This window comes from Pelmatolapia mariae, linkage group LG6, assembly GCF_036321145.2.
Source record: "Pelmatolapia mariae isolate MD_Pm_ZW linkage group LG6, Pm_UMD_F_2, whole genome shotgun sequence".
NCBI classification, from domain to species: domain Eukaryota; kingdom Metazoa; phylum Chordata; class Actinopteri; order Cichliformes; family Cichlidae; genus Pelmatolapia; species Pelmatolapia mariae.
In genome coordinates, this window is record NC_086232.1 from 27,759,560 (window position 1) to 27,780,764 (window position 21,205).

Below are 21,205 nucleotides of genomic sequence, written 5' to 3' on the forward strand. Positions count from 1 at the left end.
TGAATTGTTGCAGAACAGAGTACCGAGAGTGGGGCTGCCTGCTTCCTTGCCGCACACTGTGTTTCTTTCTCTGCTGCAGGGAAGGAATGCTAAAGAGACCTTTATCCTTTGTTTTATTCTCTGTGACTCACACCCCATGTTGGCTCTTTGTAACGATGCAGTGCCTCAGTTTGTGTAGTAAATGGATAGGCTACTTTTTTTTATTTACTTCTCCATAAGCAGACATGCAAAATCCTTCCTCATAATTTTATAATCATCTGAAACTTTGTTTTCCAGTGGACTTACATGCATAATTAGTCTTTTTTTTATTAATGCTTTATAACAGCATTGTCATTTTCACAAGACCTTTTAAGAAAAAACAGCATTTATCTTCTGTTACAGACTTTATTTCCAGCATTTAAAGGAAAGTTATAAAACATGCATTTTCCAGCTATTTTCCAGCTGTTAAACTGTCTGACCATCAAAATAAAACCATTAACCTGCTCTTGCACAGTCCATCCATCCATAACAGTTATTCAGTTAGGGTCAACAGTCCATCACAGGCCTGATTTATACATTAACATAACATAGGTGCCTTTGGACTGTGGGAGAAAGGCAAAGCATCATTGAAACACTACACAGAAAGGCTTTTGTTTGAACCTGCAGAATCCTTTGTGACGTGACAGTTGTCACCACTACATCACAATCACAGTGCAAATGAAGCAATAGAGATATTCTGTGGAAACTTTGGGTGTAGCTCCTCACTATTTCTGGTTTAAATCCAAATAAGCACATAGAGTTTTTGAGAGCGAGAGAGGGGCAGAGATTCTTTAATCCTTTGTTTGCAATGTTGTTACAAACTAACCTGACTATCCTCTGCTGTGTTGCCTCTCCTCCTGTCTTGCATCTCTTTTATTCTCATGGCTCATTCTTTGACTAATCTCATCCTCATACACGCTGTACTGCTAGCTCCTTTCCAGTCTCTCGTTGCATTGTTGCATTATTCCTTCTCCTCCCTCGTTAGCTCGTTATTCACTCTGCCACCCACTTTTCCATTTCCCTGACTCTCTATAACATATTACTTACCCTGCTCTCTCTTCTCGTTATCCACCTCTTCACCTGCCCCTCATTCTTTATCCTGCTCCTCCATGTTTCAGCTGTTCGGTCATGCTGAGATAAGGCTTTGTTCTCTGTTGCATTAGACCAGATTTTTGGAGGGTGAAACAAGAAGGAGTGAGACCCATGACCTCTGGCCCATCACCCTTTCACCCCCGTAGACCTCCAGACCCCCCTGGTGTGAACTTAGGATGATTCCCACAGTGAAGGAATTTACTAAGTGGGAAATCAAATGACTGAACAGCCCTGCTAAAAACAGTGAACTCAACACAAACTTCACTGTCTAATATTTAAAACATTATTCAGATATAAACAACTGCAAACATTGAATGCCTTTGGTTTATTGCATTTGCTCATTTTTGATTCTTCCTACTTGCAGGTTTATGGTATATTAACTATATACACTATCATGCTCTGCACTGTAAAGGAGTAAAAATATTTCCATGATTTGCCATAATTTAGTCAGTTAAATTGTTTGACCTCTTTATGCCTGAAGGTGAAAATAACTGTGACAGTGGTGGTGGAGTTACAACTTTAAAAGTCCTGAAATGTCAGACGACCCATAAAAGCATTCAATTCCATCATTCATCTGTTAAATTGTCCTTTTACAGTTTTGTGGCTACTAAGCAAATAGGTGAGAGCCCTCCACTGGATAATCACTGCAGTGATTCTTATGTTTTGGCTGGAAACAGGTTATTTAACTTTCAGTGATGCAGTGAGTAGTTTCTCATTGTAAGAAGACATGGACATGAACATTGTCATGGAAATTTTTTTTACTTTGGTTAGATGGGTCAAGTTATTGGCCTGCATCAGATAAAAAAAAACAACTTAAAGATGTTGCTGAAACTGCATGAATATAGGTTAAGAACTGTCCAATTTTATTTTTTTAATGATCGCAATTGGAGAAAATTGTGAAATTAAATCAGAAAATATCAGCAGTAAAGTCACAACTGTGTTTGAGTGTGAGCATTTTCACACGTACAAAGGGAATAAACAGCTGTTTAGCCTTAAGAAAAGCACTTATCAGTCAAATTAATCAGAAAAAGGCTTCAGTTTGTCAGGGCACATTAAGATTCTACTCTGAAGTGATGGAAAAAGGTCACATGGGCGGATGAGTCCAGATTTACCCTTTTCCAGAGTGATGGGCACATTAGAGTATGACGAGAAGCAGATAATGCCTTGTGCCTGTCCTACCAGCCTGTAGGGGCAGGATTATGATCTGGCATTGTTCAGATCATCTAATCTAAAGTCTAATGTTATGGGCCCAAATAAACTGAGGTCAGAATACCTGAATATGGTATTCACAGATGGCTTGGCCACAACAAAGTCCAGATTTTAACTCCACTGACAGTTTTGGGGATGTAGAAATATATGTTTTGACATTGGATAAGCTTATGGAAATGATGCCGGCGTGTATGCATGCATGCATTTTCTACTTTTGATAGCTTAAAAACACAAAAGTCTCTGATACTGAGGCCTGGAAGTGGTTCAGTTTAGGTCCAAAAATGCTTTAAATTCTCTGGTACAAACTCTAAAGATCATACTTTGATGTTTTAAACTTAAGACATGTGGGATATCATTCAGGGCAAATATTATGTCTTTCGCTACTAATAATTGCATATGTACTTCAACTCACTAGTTTTCTCACTATGAACAGTCTCTGTAGTGTGGCCTTGTTCAAACTGATGCTAATCTGTGCTTGTCCCCTTCTGGCATCTGCAGGGTGCTGAGGAGGATCAGGTTTGTCCGGTCATCATGTGCACGCGGGCCTATCCTGACCCCGTCCGTGAGTGCCAGCTGTTCCCAGAAGAGGTGGAGGAGCCTGAGGAGGAGGTGGCAGACGAGGGCAAGGAGAGGGAATCGGACAGAGACAGTGCTGTGGAAAGCACTCAGGGTTCGGAAACCTCAGACGGGCTCACCAGACTGGGAGACAAGGAAGACACACTAGGGGATCTCTTTTTTCCCGGGGAGAAGTAAGCAGTCTTGGGTCATTTTTAACTTACGCCTTCTGTTTTCTTCACTGATTCGTGATCACTTCACTTTCAGGTTCAGATGTCTTTTAGTTTGTTTCACAGACTTTGCTCTGTGTTGTTTCTTTGAGCTTGATGCTCCTGTTTTGTTATATAGTCTAAAATGCCTAAATCTGACAGCCACTGCCAGTTCCTCTATTTAATGCATTTATTCTCATGAGAAACTTTTAGAGTCAAAGTAAAGTAGGATCTGTTACCATAAAAATGCCATTATTTGCATTACTTGCATATGAAGCAGTTTTGTTTATTTGGATGCAGTTAGAGCTCCGTCAGCACTTGTAGTATATACAGAATGACTTTATCACTTGACCCGACTGGAGCTTTACCATCTTCAGACTATAATCTCTTCTCTGTGCACACTGGGAGAAGTGGGTGAAGTTGAGCTAGAAACTTCTCCATTTTAATTTATATCGAAAATAAAGATAACTTCAGATTATAGAGCCAACATCTTCCTCTCTTTCTTCAGGTGTGGTCAGACCAGTATCTCTGTGACCTCTGACCTGTCAACACGTTCGTCGGCTTCTCTGTACGAGGAGCAGTTTGAAGACTACGGAGAAGGGGAGGAGCCAGACTACACTCCCAGCAGCCCTGGTCCGGACGACGAGGCTCGTACCAACGGTTATTCCGACCTTGGCTCATCTGTGCCCTCGAGGTGGGAGCGAGCTAAAGAAAAACATTGTTTTTCATGTTGGGGTACTCGTAACTATAAGACTATGTTCTACATTCATAACTATATTCAGTGTCAATGGTGATCCTCAATATAGTGAAAATCATGACATTAAAAAACATACTTGTAGCTATTTTGTGGATTCGGGTGTTTTCGGTCCCACTGGGACAGGTGTATGGGATCAAGCACCTGACCGTGGAGTCTGCCTTTGCAAACATTTGTGAAAGAATGGGTCGTTCTAAAGAGCTCTCTGAAGCATTTTGCTGTAACAGGATGCCACCATTGCTACAAGTTGGTTTGTGAAATTTCCTCCCTTCTACATATTCCACAATCACTTGTAAGAGATATTATTTCAAAGCTGACACATTTAGGAACCACTGCAACTCGGCCACAAACTGGCAGACCACATAAAGTTACAGAGCAAGGTCACCAAGTGCTGAGGTGTATAGTGTTTAAAAGTCGCCAACGCTCTGCTGGCTCAATAGCTTAAGAGTTCCAAACCTCCTCTGGCATTAACATCAGCACAAATACTGTGTGCTGGGAGCTTCACAGCATTAGTTTTCATGACAGAGCAGTTCCTGTAGGTGTAACATGTAGGTGACCCATTTCTTTTATTCATTATAGTCTATTATTCATCAGGTCCCAGTTTAATCTTATTTCAACAATTGACTGCTTTTATATGGACAGTGTTGTTTTGGACATTCATTGTGGTGGAGTTGTCTGCTAAAAGACCAGACGTGTTACAGTATTGGTACTGCGGGTGCTGCACAGATCTTTGCAGCCCCAGATATGACAGCGCACTCTTGTATGACACAGTGTCAAAGGTATGCAGCCAGGAACCAGTAATTTGGCTCACTTTTGTTCATGTTTGTGCTGTTGCTGCCTTTTTAGCTTAGACCCTGTTGTGGAAAGACAACAGTGAAAATGAAGCAGCAGAGAAAGAAGCATTCTTTTTTTCTTTTTGTGTTTTATTTTCTATTTTTGATGGAGGTTTTTTCCACTCGTCTTTTTCTTCAAAGTGAAACCTGCTGTGGTTTCCTCTTTCCTGTTCTAGCCATCTTTTTAACCAACAAAATTCAGCTTGCATGTAGCATGTGGCTCGTAGGCAACTTGCTCTTGTTTTGTTTGAGAACTGTGTGCAGACTTGGGGTTGGTTGAATTCCGATAATCTCTGCTTTGCTTAAAATCTGTGGAAATGGGAACAAATGTGGAGCCAGTCGAATGCTTGAACATTAAAACATCACAAACACGTGCTCCTGCCTGCATCATCAATAGAAACTCTCTAGATCTGCGAACATTGAATTGAGTCATTTTATTTGAGCTTTTTTGGGTTTCTTATACTAATTGCTGCACAAACTAAAGGGTTTACCAAAACAGTGATGACAAATTGATAATTTTATGTCCTGATGTGTTTGACGTAGAGTGATTTGAAAGAAGTAACCCTCTGTAAGTGTCTCGTTATTGCTATGATTCAGTATTCCTACTAAATCACTTGGGGCAAAGGGAACCACAGACTGGGAGGGTGCAGTCTCTGTCCTAGAATAGTACCAACTTCATATTATTCAGAGTTTTGACTGTAGCACTGTAGCTTAGGAGTTCTTGCCCTTAAGGCCACATTAATATTCATCAAAAGCCCGTGTTTAATGGGATTACGTCTCCCAGCTGAAAGACTGGCTTTACAGCACCATGCTCCTTTCACACATACCAAGCAGATAAAACTTATCAAATGGAGTTGGCAGGGAGATTTAAATTCAAAATGAGGCCCAGATTTACAAGAACTTTTAGACAGCTCAGCACAGCAAAGACATTTGAATAACCGTCTGCAAAAAGTACAATTTCTAGTTTCTAGTCAAGATATTGATCTTAAAGTTTAAAAAAAGATGAAGATTAGAGGAATGCTTAAAACTTCATGTTGAACTGTTTTGACTTTTTTAGTAGTAACAAACATGATTTCACAAAGTTATTCCAAACTACATGAAGATTTATGTTCAGATCAGACCTTAAAAGTGATAATCCAGCAATAGATGGGCAACAATGTTGTTATTTTTTGTTTTCGTGAGAGGTTCAATTTAATTCAGTTTTACTTATATAGCTCCAAATAACAACAACAGTTGTCAGAATGCTTTATATTGTAAGGTAAATAACCTACAATAATCCAAATAATAACTAATGGTTAAATGTAAATAAGGTCCAGAGTGCATCATTTGTGGTTTATAACGTTTGATCATCGCTATTTCTTGATAAATGGTCTGATTGGTTTCAGTAACTGTGTCTATGTTTCTGTGTGTCTGTGTGTTGATAGTGCGGGTCAGACTCCTCGTAAGGTGCGTCACCATTACACCGGAGAAATGACGGATGTCTACTGTTCTCAGTGCAGTAAAAAGGTCAACCTGCTAAATGACCTGGATGCTCGCCTCAAAAACCTCAAAGCAAACAGGTAGGGCACGCATAACGCATACACACAGTGATGTCATCTTATAATTTAATAATTTCCAAAAATGCTTCGTAGTCTGCAATTTTCCCAGACAGAGTACACATTTCCCACTAGCAGAAGCTTCAAAATAAGAGCACACATGCCTTATTTCTTTGGAAATTAGAGTTATTTATCCTGGCAGGTAATTTGTCTAAACATAGAAGACAATAAGTCATTTATACAAGAGACAGGAAGGATCCACAGGAAGGATTAAGTGAGAAGAAACAGATGCTGTCAGCTCGTAAGTGAACTATCCCGGATTTAAAGTGTATTCATCCACTCACATTGTACTGACCCAGGAGACACTGTTATCTGTGGCTCTGTTTCTTAAACTGTAATTTAATGTGAATGATCTCACATTGTTACAGAGTCTTAAATGATTCCTCGCCTGGTTTCACACATGACTGAACACATCATCTCTCCACATGCTCACACACAAACTCTAATTGATCGTTATGTAAGGCTGTCACTCCTGAGCTTACCTCACCGCCCATTGTAATAGGGAAACTATTATTAGAAACATAATCCGCGGTGACCATTAATAACTGTACAGTCCACCTGGAAACACAAATATACACATGCACAGGCATGCAGACGCACTCTTTTTAGAAAATTAAACTAAGAAAAATGTCTTAGAGTACAGTTTGAAACATGGATGTTGGACTCTATGGGGGTTAGTCCCTCATAGATATTGTAAAAGAGAAGGCTTAAAAGATTTAAAGAATTACTTGTTTATATTCTTCTCCTATGGTCAGAGTTCATTAAGGGTTAACCGTTTGAGCACAACATAAAGTTGCTTAGACAATGTTTTATGTTTTGTAAACAGGCTCTTAAATTGTCACCCGGATAGTTTTTTCATTTGATGTGTCAATCACCGAAGTTTAGCTGCCACGCTGGCGGGTAAATGTTTTTACCAAAATAGAAATGTAATAAAAATCCAAAGCTGAAATTCTCGAATGCATTGTGAGACGTGCTGCTTCTGTTCTCTGGCTGGAAACATCCACATACTGTTATTTTTCACGTTTTCGTGTATCCGACCCTGACAAGCACAAGCCAGTCACAGGCAGAGTAGTGTTAGGTCTTTACAGAAGGGCTGTGTTAATAAAGGGGTATTAATTTGTTTGATGAGGTTCAGGATGGTAAAGAATTGAACAGGTTATCCAAACCTTCAGATTTTTGTCTGAGCTCTTATTATATTTAATAGCAAATACATTCAAGTAATTTAAGGCTGTAAAAAATGTGCTTGGGTTGGTGAATGTCTTCATCTATTACTTGCTTACAATGCTAATTTGGGATTCTGTTTTATAAACAATGCTACAGATGATTGTTGTTTATTTTTCAATTTTGTAAGAACACTGGTAAATTACAGACTGAAACAGAATGAGCTTTTAGATAAAGTCTTGTACTTGAAAGTGACACAATTTTTGCTGCCCATCAATCTGAGAAGGATTTTAAAGCCATTTCCAAATCATGTCAAGTCCATTATTCTGAAAGGAGAAGCATTCAAAACAGCTGCCATTCTTCCCAGGAGGGATAAATTCACCCCAAAATAAGAGGAATTGCAAAAAAAAAAAAAAAACCCTTAGAGCTACATCTCAGACTCTGAAGAAATCACAAGATTTATAGCATGCCAGCACAAACGCCTCATAACAACTGCCAAGCACAGAGGTAGAGGGATGATGATCTGGGCTTGTTTTTTTTAAGAACTGGGCACCTTGGAGTCATGAGTTGGTGTGAGTTTAACTGAAACATTAGCTGTAAGGAAATCGTTTTGTCGCTCAGGATTACAGAGTCTATGAAACTTTGCTTCATCTGAATGTGAAGATTATCCTCCTGAAGCTTTTATACCTTTAAGACCTTTTTGTAGCTTTTTTTCTTTGAGAAAGCTTTTATATTGTACATCTTGTTCTTAAACTGTTAGCAAGGAGCAACCGTATGACATCATCAAACATAAGCCCCATAGTCATACTGTAGAGACAACAGTGATCATTTTTTGCACAGAATAGGCTGTTTTTATAAAAATTGTCGAATTGCACTCTATTCTGCTGCGTTAACTTTGTTTATCCTCCAGCCTTGAAAGCCTAGTGTTTTGTGCCAGGACTTAATGATGATGTTCGCTTTATATCAGTGTCAGCTGTCAACTGGGTAACCCTGCAGTGTGTTTGCTCATTTTTATTAATCTAATGTGAATCCCAGGCACATCATACAGAAACTCTTTGGGCCTTTGTCCCCCCTCTAGAGCTGACAGAAAGCCCTGTTCAGAGACCAAGGACTAAAATAATATTAATAGTGACGTGTCCTTCAGCGATCATTTTTCCTATGCTTCCTACTCTCTCTCCACTAAATAGCCAAAATCCTTATTTCAGTTAGTGGTTACATCCACTGTATTGTTGAGCTATGTGAAAAAAAAAAATCTGAAATCTTGTTCTTTTCTTTGTAGCCCCAACAGGAAAATCTCCAGCACTGCTTTTGGAAGGTAGGCTTTTCACCTTTGCGTTTGTGTCCACATGCATGTGCTTCTGTGTGTTACAGGCAAGGTCACTCAGTTGTCCTCTGCGTGTTTATGCATTATACAGCCCGCCCTACACGTGCTTGTTCAATTTTGTTGACATAGTGACGTACAGAGAGCAAGATTATCAACTAGTGCTTCCTTATCTCTCAGCTGTCCTATCACTGCACACTAAATAGGTTAATTACTAACTAGTTATTCAAAGAATTATAGAGCCAAGCACACTGTACAAACTTTTGTTTTTGTCTCAGAGCTGATGAGACGAGTTTGGCATCAGCTTTTTTTAGTGGCAGGAGTGGCCCACTACATGGACTGTTGGTCTGTAGTGGGTGAGATGTTTTGTATCTAGGCTTTTGTCCTATTTTCAGCCACAGAAATTGAGTTATAGTGACAGAGTGAAAATGGCCTGTCGGGCCTGATCTATGTATTCAATATAAGGCTTGGCTGTCTCCCTGTTCTTCTTACTTTCTCCTCTCTCTGGTTTGATGGCTGCTTTCACTTTATGGCTCTCTTTAACTGTTCTTCTGCCCTTTCTCCTTTTTGTTTCCTCTCTTCTCCTCTCCGTTGCTAATCTCAGTAATAGGCCAGCAGCTTGTTTTTCCCACGTTATTCCATTAGTTTACAATGGGGAAGCTAAAAACTACATTATGGCATAAATATCACAGCCAGATGTACACACACCTGTGTGGGTGTGAGTGTGAGAATGCTCATGTTAATCCTGTTTGCAGCAGCTTCTTTTCTTTGGCACTGTACTTTTTTTTTTTAGTCCTATATCTGGGTTACCTTGCAGCAGCTTCACTGCTAAACACCCAGAACCGGTCATTGCCTGGATCTATTCCGAGCATATTCTCTAAGCTGTTTATCTGTTTGTTCGAGCAGGCAGCTGCTCCACAACAGCAACTTGAGCAGCAGTAACGGCAGCACAGAGGACCTTTTCCGAGACAGCATCGACTCCTGCGACACCGACATCAATGAGAAGGTATGACTTTATGTCCATGTGTTGATTTGTATGACTGCGCTTTTTAAAACAAATATAGATTCCTCATTGGATGTGACCATGTCAGATCTAGTATTTCCAGCATGTTAAAAATGCTACAGCTTAATATGATGGTATATATTTACTCATTTCTGTCAGTTTTTATATTTGCAAACTCGAATCTGTTTTCAATTACAAACTTGCCCTGTTAACTTTATTACCTAATTTAGATTGTTTATTTTGATGAAGGATATTTTTATGTTTTTCATGATGGCCAGCTATGTGAAATCTGAATTTTTGCATAAGATTGTAACATTTAATTTAGTTTCTGGTGTAATTTCACAGTTTGTTTTTCTTTCAGGTCACTTCTCTTGAGAAGAAGGTGGCAGAACTGGAGAACGAGATCCTGCTGAACAGTGACCTCAAGTCCAAACTGAAGCAGGAGAACACGCAGCTAGTGCACAGGTAGAGGACTTTGTGTCTCCTTTGCACTAGTCTTATCTTAACATAAGCATAAAATTATGTAACATGCATGTAATTTGTACATACACATCTCTCCACTGACAACACTGTTTATGCTCATATATGCTATACTCGCTGTACATGCCAACATGCTTAAAGTGCTGCTGTATATTTGCATTTGCACATCTGTATATAGACTATTCTCTTCCAGCTAACTGCATTTCACTGGCTTTGTACCAATCCTCAGCACAGTCACATTAAAGTTGAATCTAGTCTAATTTATAGCAGCACAAAAGAAAATGAAGGGCAGATAATTTTACTGAAATTACTCATGTAAAATTGCAGCAGTGATTTAGACATTTCCAAAGTAAGCTCGGTTTTTATGCTTTGTAACAAAAAAATAAATCATTTTGTCTGATGCATTCATCATCCTCATCATCAGGGTTCATGAGCTGGAGGAGCAGCTGAAAGACCAAGAGACCCGGGCAGAGCAAAGTGTGCAGGAGGGCCTGAGACGCCACAGAGAGGCTTACAGCAAGCTGGAGAGAGACAAGAACACACAGATAGAGCTGCTGACCAACCGGTGAGAAACACACAGTTGCACAATTTACTGAGCACATTTCCCAATTATTTGTGCATTATCTTTTTTTATATGTGAAACTCATTATAGTTTGATAATAATCGGAGAGAATTAGACACCGACCATATCCTGGATAATGATGTTTATGTCCCTGCTCGCTTAAGAAAACAAATGCAGAATGGAGAACTAAATGCTTAACAGCTCTGAGAGTCCTCCCAGGGTTTTAGTCATCTGCCTCTGGACAGCTACAGCATGTATTTTACCCAAAACAGTGCCTTAGCTGACTGTGTGCCACACTATAGAAATGCACGCTGACATACTGGATTTTGTGTGTGTAGAGTTAAGCAGCTGGAGGAGGAGAATAGTGAGATGTCCCTTAACATGAACCGACTCAAGTCGCAGACAGAGAAGCTGGATGAGGTAAGTGTTACTTACATTTCCGGCTGTATTTCCTGTGTTGCTCATTTAACCTTTTAAAGCCAGATGTATTATAGTTGATACATGGGTTTTTGTGAGTTTTTGAGACTTTTACACCATCAGTGTACTTTTTTTTTCTGAAAAACCAAAAGAAATTGCACAATGCATTTTTAATGAACAAATTGCAAAAAAAATGCCTTATGTGGAAAATATGATACATGTTAATACTCATATTTGCAAATTATTATTTAATTTATTTTTTAAATATTTTGTCAGAAGGTGCAGTAAACACTCTATTTTCCAAAAAATTGTTTTTCTGCCATTTATTTCATGGCTTAGGCTTTAAAGGGTTAAGTAGTTGTCTGTCATTGGTTGTGTGTGTGAATCTCTCCAGTTTGGTGTCTGTTTCTCTTGCAAACGCGCCGGGTTTTCTCATTTCTATCCACGCCTGTGAGCACAGCGACAACTCCTTCAACATTCACAAAGCCAAAGAGAGACGCCAGTAATTATATCTGTGGAGATAGCCTCTTAGTTTTGAACCACACCTCATTTATGAACTTGTATCTATGCAAATGACACCAAACCCGACTCTAGCTTACAAAATGTTGTGCAAGCAATTTATCACAGAATATAAATGCGAACTTTATCTTGGTGTTAAAACCTGTTTGCTCAAAAGAAATACACTCCCATGACCCTGAATACCAAACACACAGATAAATAAAGGAAAATAAAGTTCAAACTATAGCTGTGTGTATATATGCCTATCCTTAGGAGAAGCAAAGGATGACAGATAAGCTGGAGGATACCAGCCTGCGCCTGAAGGATGAGATGGATCTTTACAAGAAAATGATGGACAAACTGAAACAAAATAGACATCAGTTCCAGAAAGAAAAGGATGCCATGCAGGAGGTAGGAGGAAGTATTTTATGTAACCAGACACACACAGCAAGGTGTGATTGTTTGTTATGTTGCTCATTCAGTTTCTCTGTAACCAGTCTCTCGCAGCAGTTATGTCAGCTGATACACTTACACCTACAATATACTGCCTCTGCACTTATATAACATTTTTATTCGTTCTTTCTGTGCTGCATAGCTGATAGAGGACCTGCGTCGAGAGCTGGAACACTTGCAGGTCTTCAAGCTGGATGCAGAGAGGTCAGGCCGGAGGCCGAGCTCCTCCACAGGGCTCTCAGACTTCAACAACAGGAGCAGGGAGGTGGAGCTAGAGCATGAAGTCAAGAGGCTCAAACAGGTACTGATGAAATGTTCTGTTGGGCATGGGCAGTTCAGCGAGTATTGTTGCTAATGAGTGTGCTTTAAGACTGTTTGTTATGAATAATGAACAATAAGAATATGAAACAGTGTTTAAAACTTTCTAAAATCCTTCATTCAATGTATGTAAGCAATCTAAGGATTTTCAAAAATATCTAAATGCTGTTTTGATTTGATCGTATGACAGAAATGAGGAGTTTCTGCTTTTTGAAAATATAATGTGTTTACGTGGAGCTTTGCATGCATGTGGAGGTGGAGGATGCGCAGAAGTGAGAAGTACAAATTAAGCTGTCACAGACTGAATGTAACATAGTGTATGAACATTTAACAGATTATTCATGTTTCATTCGATTAGAGTAGCAGTTCATGTACCCTGGCTTCTTAGACTTGATTGATTCAACGTTGAATGTGAATATTTTTGACTGATTTTATAAGTTATTGGCTCATATGTATATTTTTCCACTGTCTGTCACGCTGAATGATGCATTCAGTACAGTAATCGCTCCTAGAAATAGAAATTCAGCTCATCGACAGGCAAAAAAAATACACTGTTATCACATACGGTTTTACAACTTTTCATAAGCACCTTTTGTATTTTAACTTTTTCTGTAGCACACCTCCACAAAATTTAACACAGCTAACTGGCTGCCAGAGGAACATAAACCTTTCTGCTTGTGTAAATGAAGCTGTTTTTGTGGCTACAACCAAAAGATGAAAATTGAGAATATAGTGTCACAGACTACATTCAGCCAGAATACATTGTTGTGCATTATAACTGCTGTGACCTCCGATGTACTGTGCCGATCTTTTAACCATTAAAGAGAAGTTCAGCATTGCTAAATGCAGTGCCAGCTGCAGAGGACATGTGATCTTTATCTTTTCTTAGATCTGTGTGTCTGACATTTTGCCTGCTACAGAGGCAGATCTTATTGTTGCAGTCCTGTTAAGTGGCCAGACCTGGTGTAAAGCAAACATTAGAGATAAGCAAGTAGATGAAAGTGTTTTTCAGATGTCCTCTCTGATAAGATGCATAAAAGCAGTTGTGCAGAAGCTTTTGTGTGACTTTTTATCACGAGTTCATATGCATTAGAAATGTCGCTTTGATGTTCCTAAGCCAGAAATAGGCACCATAAAAATCTGGAGTTATCAAACCCACGTGGCCTTGAGGTAACTTTTAAATGGCACAGCCAGCCAGAACTGCTGATTCATTCAGTGCCCGTTTTATCAGTGACTTAACATGATACGGTCCATGTCCTCCTGGCTTCGAGCCAAACTTGTCACACCTTGCAAGCAAGCAGGTAAAGGAGTAATAGCAGTAGTTTCATTCTGCCTTCGTGTCCTGTCTTTCTCTAAATCTGCTCCTCCCAGCAGAGTTACCAGCATGTCTTTTGAATTCGGACAAGTAATAAAACTGTCTGTGTTTTATATGTGACGGATCACGCCCCTGCTCACCCACGAGAAGGATGAATTCACTCTCTTATGCTTGCCTGTGCACCTTTTTGTGAATGTCTGTGTGTGTGTCCAGCGATTTGTGTCCCAGGACTTTCTTCCCCCTGAATTCCAGCACCTGGTGTTGACTGGGGCTCGGCTCCGTCCCGGTCTGATGGTAAAATTGCTTCCGTGACCTCTGACCTACCGATTAACCACTAATCACGACAATGGAGTAGAGTGAAATTGTCCATGCTGACCGGGCGCTGCAGTTCCCTCACTAATGTTTAAGGATAGACTTAAGGGAAACGCAAACTGACCTTTCGTCAGCAGTTTAAGGCAACTTGATCTTGGAGCTTTCATAACACACAGAAAAAGCAGGGAAGAGTTTGTTCTGTAACCCGCATAACCCATGTTACATCTCGTAGGTGCTGCAAACATAGACATGCATTGCTGAGTTTGCTGCTACCAACCGCAGTGCTTTGTCAAATGGGTTGAGTGTGGCTTGAGTAGTGGTCTTTTCTTTTTTTTTTTAAAGTCATTTTAGTGCACTTTTATGGCCTAGGAACTTATCTTGTCCTTTCTCGCTCTCTGTCCTCCACCTCCTCCCCTGATTTTGCATTTTAGGAGAACCAGAAGCTTAGAGAGCAGAACGAGGACCTGAATGGTCAGATCATCAGCCTCAGCCTGCATGAAGCCAAGAATCTGTTTGCCACACAGACCAAGGCACAGTCTCTAGCTGCTGAGATCGATAATGCCTCCAGAGACCAGGTAAAATCAGTTATGCAGACTTGTAACAAAGAACATGAACACCCCTGCGGCTACAATGTTAATTTTTTTTTTCAATATTCTGCATCTTACTGACAGCTTCCAGACAGTGTTTTATCTCAGTGCTTACAGGTTCCTTAGTTACAGTGAGAAATAGCTGTTTTTCAGGCCATATCACAACAGTACGATGTTCCGCATCTACCTCTGTTTTACAATTGAATCTATATCTGCATAATGAGGAGAGCTTTACTATGAGTTATCATATTTCTGTGCAGTTTTTTACATTTTATTTTCATTCCTTGTTTTCAGAGGAGTTCAGTGCATTAGTTAGGTTTTTTTCGACATTGGCATTACTTTTTTGGTTGGTTTGTTGGTTGGTTCAAAGTTACATTTTTTCTAAAATTATAATACAGTCAACAGCCACTTTATTAGGTACACCTTGCTAGTGACATTGAAATTGCCTTGATTCTTCATGGCACAGATTCAACAAGGTGACAGAAACATTCCTCAGTTTTTGGTCCATGTTGAAATGATAGCATCACAAAACTGATGCAGGTTTTTCGCTACATCCAAAAGTTACCACATCTGCATCCATTAGAGTAACTGTAGTGGCCATTTGAGTACAGTGAGCTCATTGTCGTGTAACTGAATCATAGTAACAGTTTTTTTTTTCTAATGAAAAGCTTGTATTCTACATATTTCTCCCTAGTTAATGGAAGCCCTGAAGGAGCAAGAGGAGATCAATTTACGTCTGCGACAGTACATGGACAAAATCATCCTGAACATCCTGGACCACAACCCCTCCATTCTAGAGATAAAGAACTAGCAGTGACTCAACTGGAATGAGCAGCGTTCCTGATCTTGGGAGAGTGAGGATCATTCCAGTTGTCTGATCAGAGCAGGGTGACCTGAATCGGGGGGAACGTGTACAGAAAAACAGAGCCAGTCTTGCGTAAACAGACATGCATCGCCCCCTGCTGTTTGTGCCAAGAAGAGCGTCTCTTCCGGATGGTAGAAGGGGATTCTGTGTTGTACAAAAGGGAGTTTTCTCAGCCAGTGATTGTTCACTGACTGGTTATGCTACTGTGACTGTTCTACTCATTTTATCACATTTTTATTCTGTCTATGCTGTGAGCTGGAGTTAAAGTCACAAGATTGATCTCTTGTGAAAACTCCAGGAATATTTTGTGTCCAACGTGCTTTGAAGATTCACTTAATTTAGTACACTGGACATGAAAACTGGAAAAAAAGAAAAGAAAATATAAACAGCTTTATCCTGATCTAAAGCTGTTTGGCATGGCGTAGAGAGGCACAATAAGACAGTAGAGCAACATGACAAGCAGACTTTAAATCCAGAGTGAGACAGGCACCAAGACAGGCTAGGCCACGGTTGCCTGTCTCTGAGTGCATGTGATGACATATTTGGACAAGTATGTGCTGAAAGAAGGTCGAGAAGCGAGGCACAAGCGGTCAGAGAGAGAAAAAGAGTGATGCCCACATTATAAATTGAAGACCATGAAGTAAGGAAGAGTGTTGACCCTAAACAGGTGGGGATGTTACATGATAGGCCAGGTATGCTACCAAAAGAGGCTTTTTGTGAAGTCGATGAAGGTACACTGAAAGTGAAATTTCGTTTTTCGTTCACTCTTGCGCACGTCTTCCACGAAACCACACTTCGTACGTCAATCAGTCCTATAGCAGTGAGCAGTTTTCACTGAGAAGTGGCCCTTAGTTGGTACGGATGAGTCGCTGAGTGTCGCATTATGGCGCCGAAGCTGCAACCAAGGAGTGTCTTCAAACTGTAACTTCCATGGCTGCTATTTGCTAGCTAAACTTGAGCTTAATAAAAAGTCACTGTTGCTGGCAATAGACCCCAAATGATGTTGCACAGAAATATAAAGATGTGAATGTACAATGTGAGGTGGAGTGACTGGTAGCCATTGTAACGTGGTTTACCAAGTTGTCTTTTCATGTTCAGTAACTTGGATACCGGATGTGAGCGTGCACAGGAGACTCACTTTTTGGTACAAAAGACTTGATTTGTCACATTTGCACCTGCAGCAGGTTGCAGATTGTAGTTTAAGTCCCAATGACTCTGAAGCCCTCTTAAACTGTAAATATCACGAATGTACGATTCCTTATTAACTTTCTGTGTGGCCAAAAAAGCAGTTTTCGATTGAAACTGGTTAATACATTTGGCAACATGTGTACAGTATTTAGTACTGTTATATGGAGGGCATTGTTTTCAGAGGGGAAACAATTACAATCTCATGTATTATGTAATTATTCTAAACTTGAGTTTTGCTTCCTTGCACAAAAAAAAAGTTTTGTTTCCTTTTGCATGGTCACATTTACTTCTGTCTGTGCCTTTTGAGGACATTTTTCGAGATAATCTCGCTATAGATTTACGCTGTTTTTTGGAAAGTGCGTTTTCTGTCTATGTATGACATTTTCATGACTTGTAAATGTTGTAATTATCTAGTGATAATTTGTATTTTATGTGCCACTCACCAATCTTTTTTCAGATTGATACTGAGAAAACACTTTTATACAGATTAATCAAGAAACTAATTGTTGTTGCTTAGCTGTCCTGTTTGCAGTATAGCACAAGACTTTGTGACGTATGCAAGCCAGTTTATCTTCTTTTCTTTCCTTTTTTTATATAAACACAGTGAGCAATGATTTTTGAGTTTTTTTTCAAGGTTTTTGTTAGATCCAGTAAGTCCACTGATTTTCAATCAGCTTCAAAGTGGGTTTTTTATATATGGTTGTTTACTGTCTTCCTAACTTAAACGGTGACTATTATGAGCAATATTAACTTATTACCAGTACCTGCTGATCTGTGTCCTGTTTTGCATCTTAAATCTTTTCACTTTTAATCTGCTTATGCCATTCTTCAAGTAAAAAAACAAAAATTCAACGACACACTGAGCTGTAAAAACTGTCACAAACTCATGGCTTTTAGCTTTCTGTTATTAGGACTATCCGATTGGATGTAGTCATCTTAAATAGCAATAAAAAATGGCTTTGGCAGTGATGTTGCCTCATGAAATTTCTGTTACTTTCATTTGAATTCAGCTATAGTTTCTAAAACATAAAAATTGTGCCTAAAGTGTATGCTGCTGCTGTCTTAGCTGCCATTATGTACTTTGCTGTAAATAAAAGTTTTTGCGCTGGCATGAAAATAGTCATGTCGCCAAATGAGAGTGTTTTAACTTAAAGGTTTTATTTTATGTGTTTGTGTGTATTGTGTATTCTCATATGATAAATCTTAAAACGCAAGATTTACAACCTTTTGAGATTTGGGGATAACTCCTTTGCATATATGTGTGCATAAATCTATGTTTAATTTAATTTTACAGCTACGGGATTATCAAGTATAGGCTGCACCTCACAAATCAGAGGATCTGAACAGCAGTGGGTGGTGCTTCTGTGCTCACAGCTGGAGTTGTGTAGCCCAGACTAAAAAAAACAAATGCAAACCTTTAGATTGGTTTGAAGCTGAATGTGTTACAGGTGCCCTTTAAAATTGCTTTCCCTCCCCCTTTCTCCACAGTGCAAAGCTTTCCTGAAGAGGTTTGATGCTAGCAGCATTGATGTTTTTTAATCATTGGTTTCAAGCGTGTTTGGTAGGTTGATGTGAGGACACTGTGGAAAACAATTGAGCTCTTTCACACCTGACTAAGACCTTTTCTTTGTGGATCTTGCTTTTTTTGCATGTGACTGCTATGCTGAGACAGGAAATGACTTTGTTTAAATTGTTGTCACAGAGTTGTGAAAGTATAACTGTGTGAAATACCACATAGCATATCAAGTAAGATTTCCCTTAATTTGATCCAAGGTGGCAAACCATTCATTTTGACCCCCCTAGAGGAAAAGGGAAGAGTCACATGTCCACTTACATTTGTTTTGCCCTGTTCAGTTTTTTTAGATGGTCCTTCAAATAGAACATTATTTTAATAGACAAATCATATGCAAATGATAAATATTGTAATGACTTTTGCTTTTGACTAGTTGCTTTGAAAACTTTTCAACTTCCTTGTCTAAATCTATCCCCTTCATAGGGATCACCTTTTTCCATTTTATGTACAATTTTCAGGCATTTCTTCAAGTCTAAGTGTAGTTTCAAACCATTTATACTTAAGTCACACTTAAAGTATCTCTAGAAGAATCTTCTCATGATCTCAATGTAAAAAATAGGCTGTTGTTTCCAAATCAATCCAATCTTATGAAAATCAAGTTTGTGAAATGAGTTCACCACTAAATACTTAAATAATCAAGCTTCCCACGTGACCTTTTGTTTTACTTTTAGAGTTTTGAGTTCAGCAGCACATGAATGGTTGGGAAACAAAGTAAGAAAGGCAAGGCTGAGATGATGGAACTGTCAGACACAAAAAAGAGGAAGACCACTGAGAAGCTTCATGGATCATTGCTGAAAAAGGCATGCAGAAGGTTGGTGTGGCAAAGGAGGTAATCTGCTGTGGTGACCCATAAAAGGAGCAGCTGAAAGAAGAAGCACATGGTGGTTGTAATGGAAACTTCAAAACCTTTTCTAGAGTTGACTCTGGACGACTATTCACGCTCACATTTAGAATCACCATCTAACCTAACTCCACTAACTACATGTCTTTGGACTGTAGTTAGTAGGGACATTCAAACCCATGCAGACAGAACACAGAGGAAGGATCTGGCCAGATGATGGATTCAAACCCAGGGTCTCCTTACCTGAGTTCTTGCTGTGAGGCAGCAGTGCTATTAGCGCCACCGTGCTGCCCTGCGCTGTTTAGTTATGTATGGTCAATACCCATGTAGGGCCAGACATTGAGGGGAAAAAAAACAAACCAAAAATAATAATTAAATAAATCTTCCTTGCAACATTATATTGGAGCAACGACAGAAAAAACATTTTTATCTGATTTGACTGTGACTGGTGCTTTTATACATGTAGTTTTACTGAATTTGACTAATTACATTACAGTTAATTTAGGTGTTATTAGAGAGTTTGCGGATTATAAATGCCAGTTATTGTTTTATTTATTTATTCATTTATTTATTTTTATACATCAGTTTTATTTTTATATTTTATTCTTTATCTTCTTCCATTTATATTTATTTGTACCTGCTCTCGGAGCAGTATTTGTGTACTCTGGCGCCTCTTATCGGCGAACTGCGCAGCTTCATTTGATCAGCTGGGTGCTGCACGCGGCTGGTGTGCCCGATACCGCGGTGCAGGTAAGAGTTAAATTAAAATTAAGCATGTGAGTGAAGTTTTAAGGTAAACTTGCATGTGAACGCATAACTTGGTGCTTTCCGTGTATGTTATCGGCTCCCTGTTGTTTTCTTCTCACAGGAAGCTCACAAACTTTTAGCAGCCGGCATGACGATAGCTGTTGATAACGGCGCTAAAGTTGTTAGCCCGCTAACGGAAAACAGGGCGCCTACATTCACTGGGGTTAAAAGAGTACAAAGCTAGCTAAGTGTCAGTTAGTATGTTTGGTTATTGTTAAGGTAACATTGTTTACGATTTAAATTATTTATTGTTTATAGTTTTTTTTATTAATACCAATGAAAATAACTATTTGACAGAAAAAAGTAAGAAAGGTGTTGACTGAAAAGGTTTAGGCTGAAAGTTTAGCTTAATGGACCGCCACTGTTTTCTATAGAGACACACCAACTAAATTTCACCAAAAACAATCATCAGTCAGTATATGCACTAGACAAAAAATTAATTTCACAGTTTAAGTCCTCATTAAAACCATTCCCCAAGTTTAGACTTTTTATATAGTACTGTGCAAAAGTTTTGAGCCACCCCATCTTTTTTTGGTATTGTAAAAGGAAAAAGAATGAGATGGGTGCAGAGATTTATTAAGCATGTGCAAACATAAATGGAAAAAACAGTATAAGAGGCAAAAACAGGCTTTTTACAGTTAATGAAAGTAAATATATGGTATGGATGCCTCTTTTAGACAGATTTTCTTGTAATTTCTTTAAGTAGTCTTCAGGAGTAGTTTTCCAGGCATCCTGAAGGACACCCAAAAGCTTTTGGATGTTGGCTGGCTTTTGTTCCCTCCTCTGACAAATTGATCGCACACTGTTTCTGTCACACTGTTGAGGTCCGAGCTCTGGGAAGGCCAATCCATGACAGATACTGTTTCACTGTGGGTGGGGGGATTTTTCGTTCTACGTGGCGTTTACTTCATTGGCAGTGTGTTTGGGATTATTGTCATGCTGAAAAATGAAGCTACTGCTAATCAGACGATATCCAGATTTGTCAGCTCAAAGCTGCCTATTCACACTAAAAGTAAATGTTTGTGAATCAGACTTTAATACAGGAAATATGTTTAGAAACGTCATTAAAACCAACATTCCTTAGTATAAAGGGAAGGAGACTTGTCAGTAAGTTACATTTGAAAGTATTATGTTCTCAGTGTCAGTCACTGTAAGAATTAGGTAATCTCTTTGATATGTAAATAACCTGAGGTCTGTTGGTACCGTTAATGACATGTTTTCATTATTAACTAAAGTCTC

At 39.2% G+C, this 21,205-nt stretch overlaps 1 protein-coding gene across 2 annotated transcripts in view; it reads left to right on the top strand.

Moving 5' to 3' along the window:
- rab11fip4b (RAB11 family interacting protein 4 (class II) b) overlaps positions 1-17,862 on the top strand; it is a 28,771-nt gene extending 10,909 nt beyond the window's left edge. Inside the window, exons 2-14 of one of the 2 annotated variants that reach the window (XM_063476486.1) lie at positions 2,818-3,068; positions 3,592-3,777; positions 6,095-6,229; positions 8,706-8,741; positions 9,654-9,753; positions 10,112-10,215; positions 10,655-10,795; positions 11,131-11,212; positions 11,981-12,118; positions 12,303-12,461; positions 14,007-14,087; positions 14,537-14,680; positions 15,387-17,862. In XM_063476486.1, coding sequence (XP_063332556.1) covers positions 2,818-3,068; positions 3,592-3,777; positions 6,095-6,229; positions 8,706-8,741; positions 9,654-9,753; positions 10,112-10,215; positions 10,655-10,795; positions 11,131-11,212; positions 11,981-12,118; positions 12,303-12,461; positions 14,007-14,087; positions 14,537-14,680; positions 15,387-15,503 — 1,674 coding nt within the window. In that variant the 3' untranslated portion in view covers positions 15,504-17,862. The remainder of the gene's footprint in view (positions 1-2,817; positions 3,069-3,591; positions 3,778-6,094; positions 6,230-8,705; positions 8,742-9,653; positions 9,754-10,111; positions 10,216-10,654; positions 10,796-11,130; positions 11,213-11,980; positions 12,119-12,302; positions 12,462-14,006; positions 14,088-14,536; positions 14,681-15,386) is intronic. The other variant, XM_063476487.1, reaches the window with a different exon arrangement.
- The last annotated feature ends 3,343 nt before the right edge of the window (positions 17,863-21,205 follow it).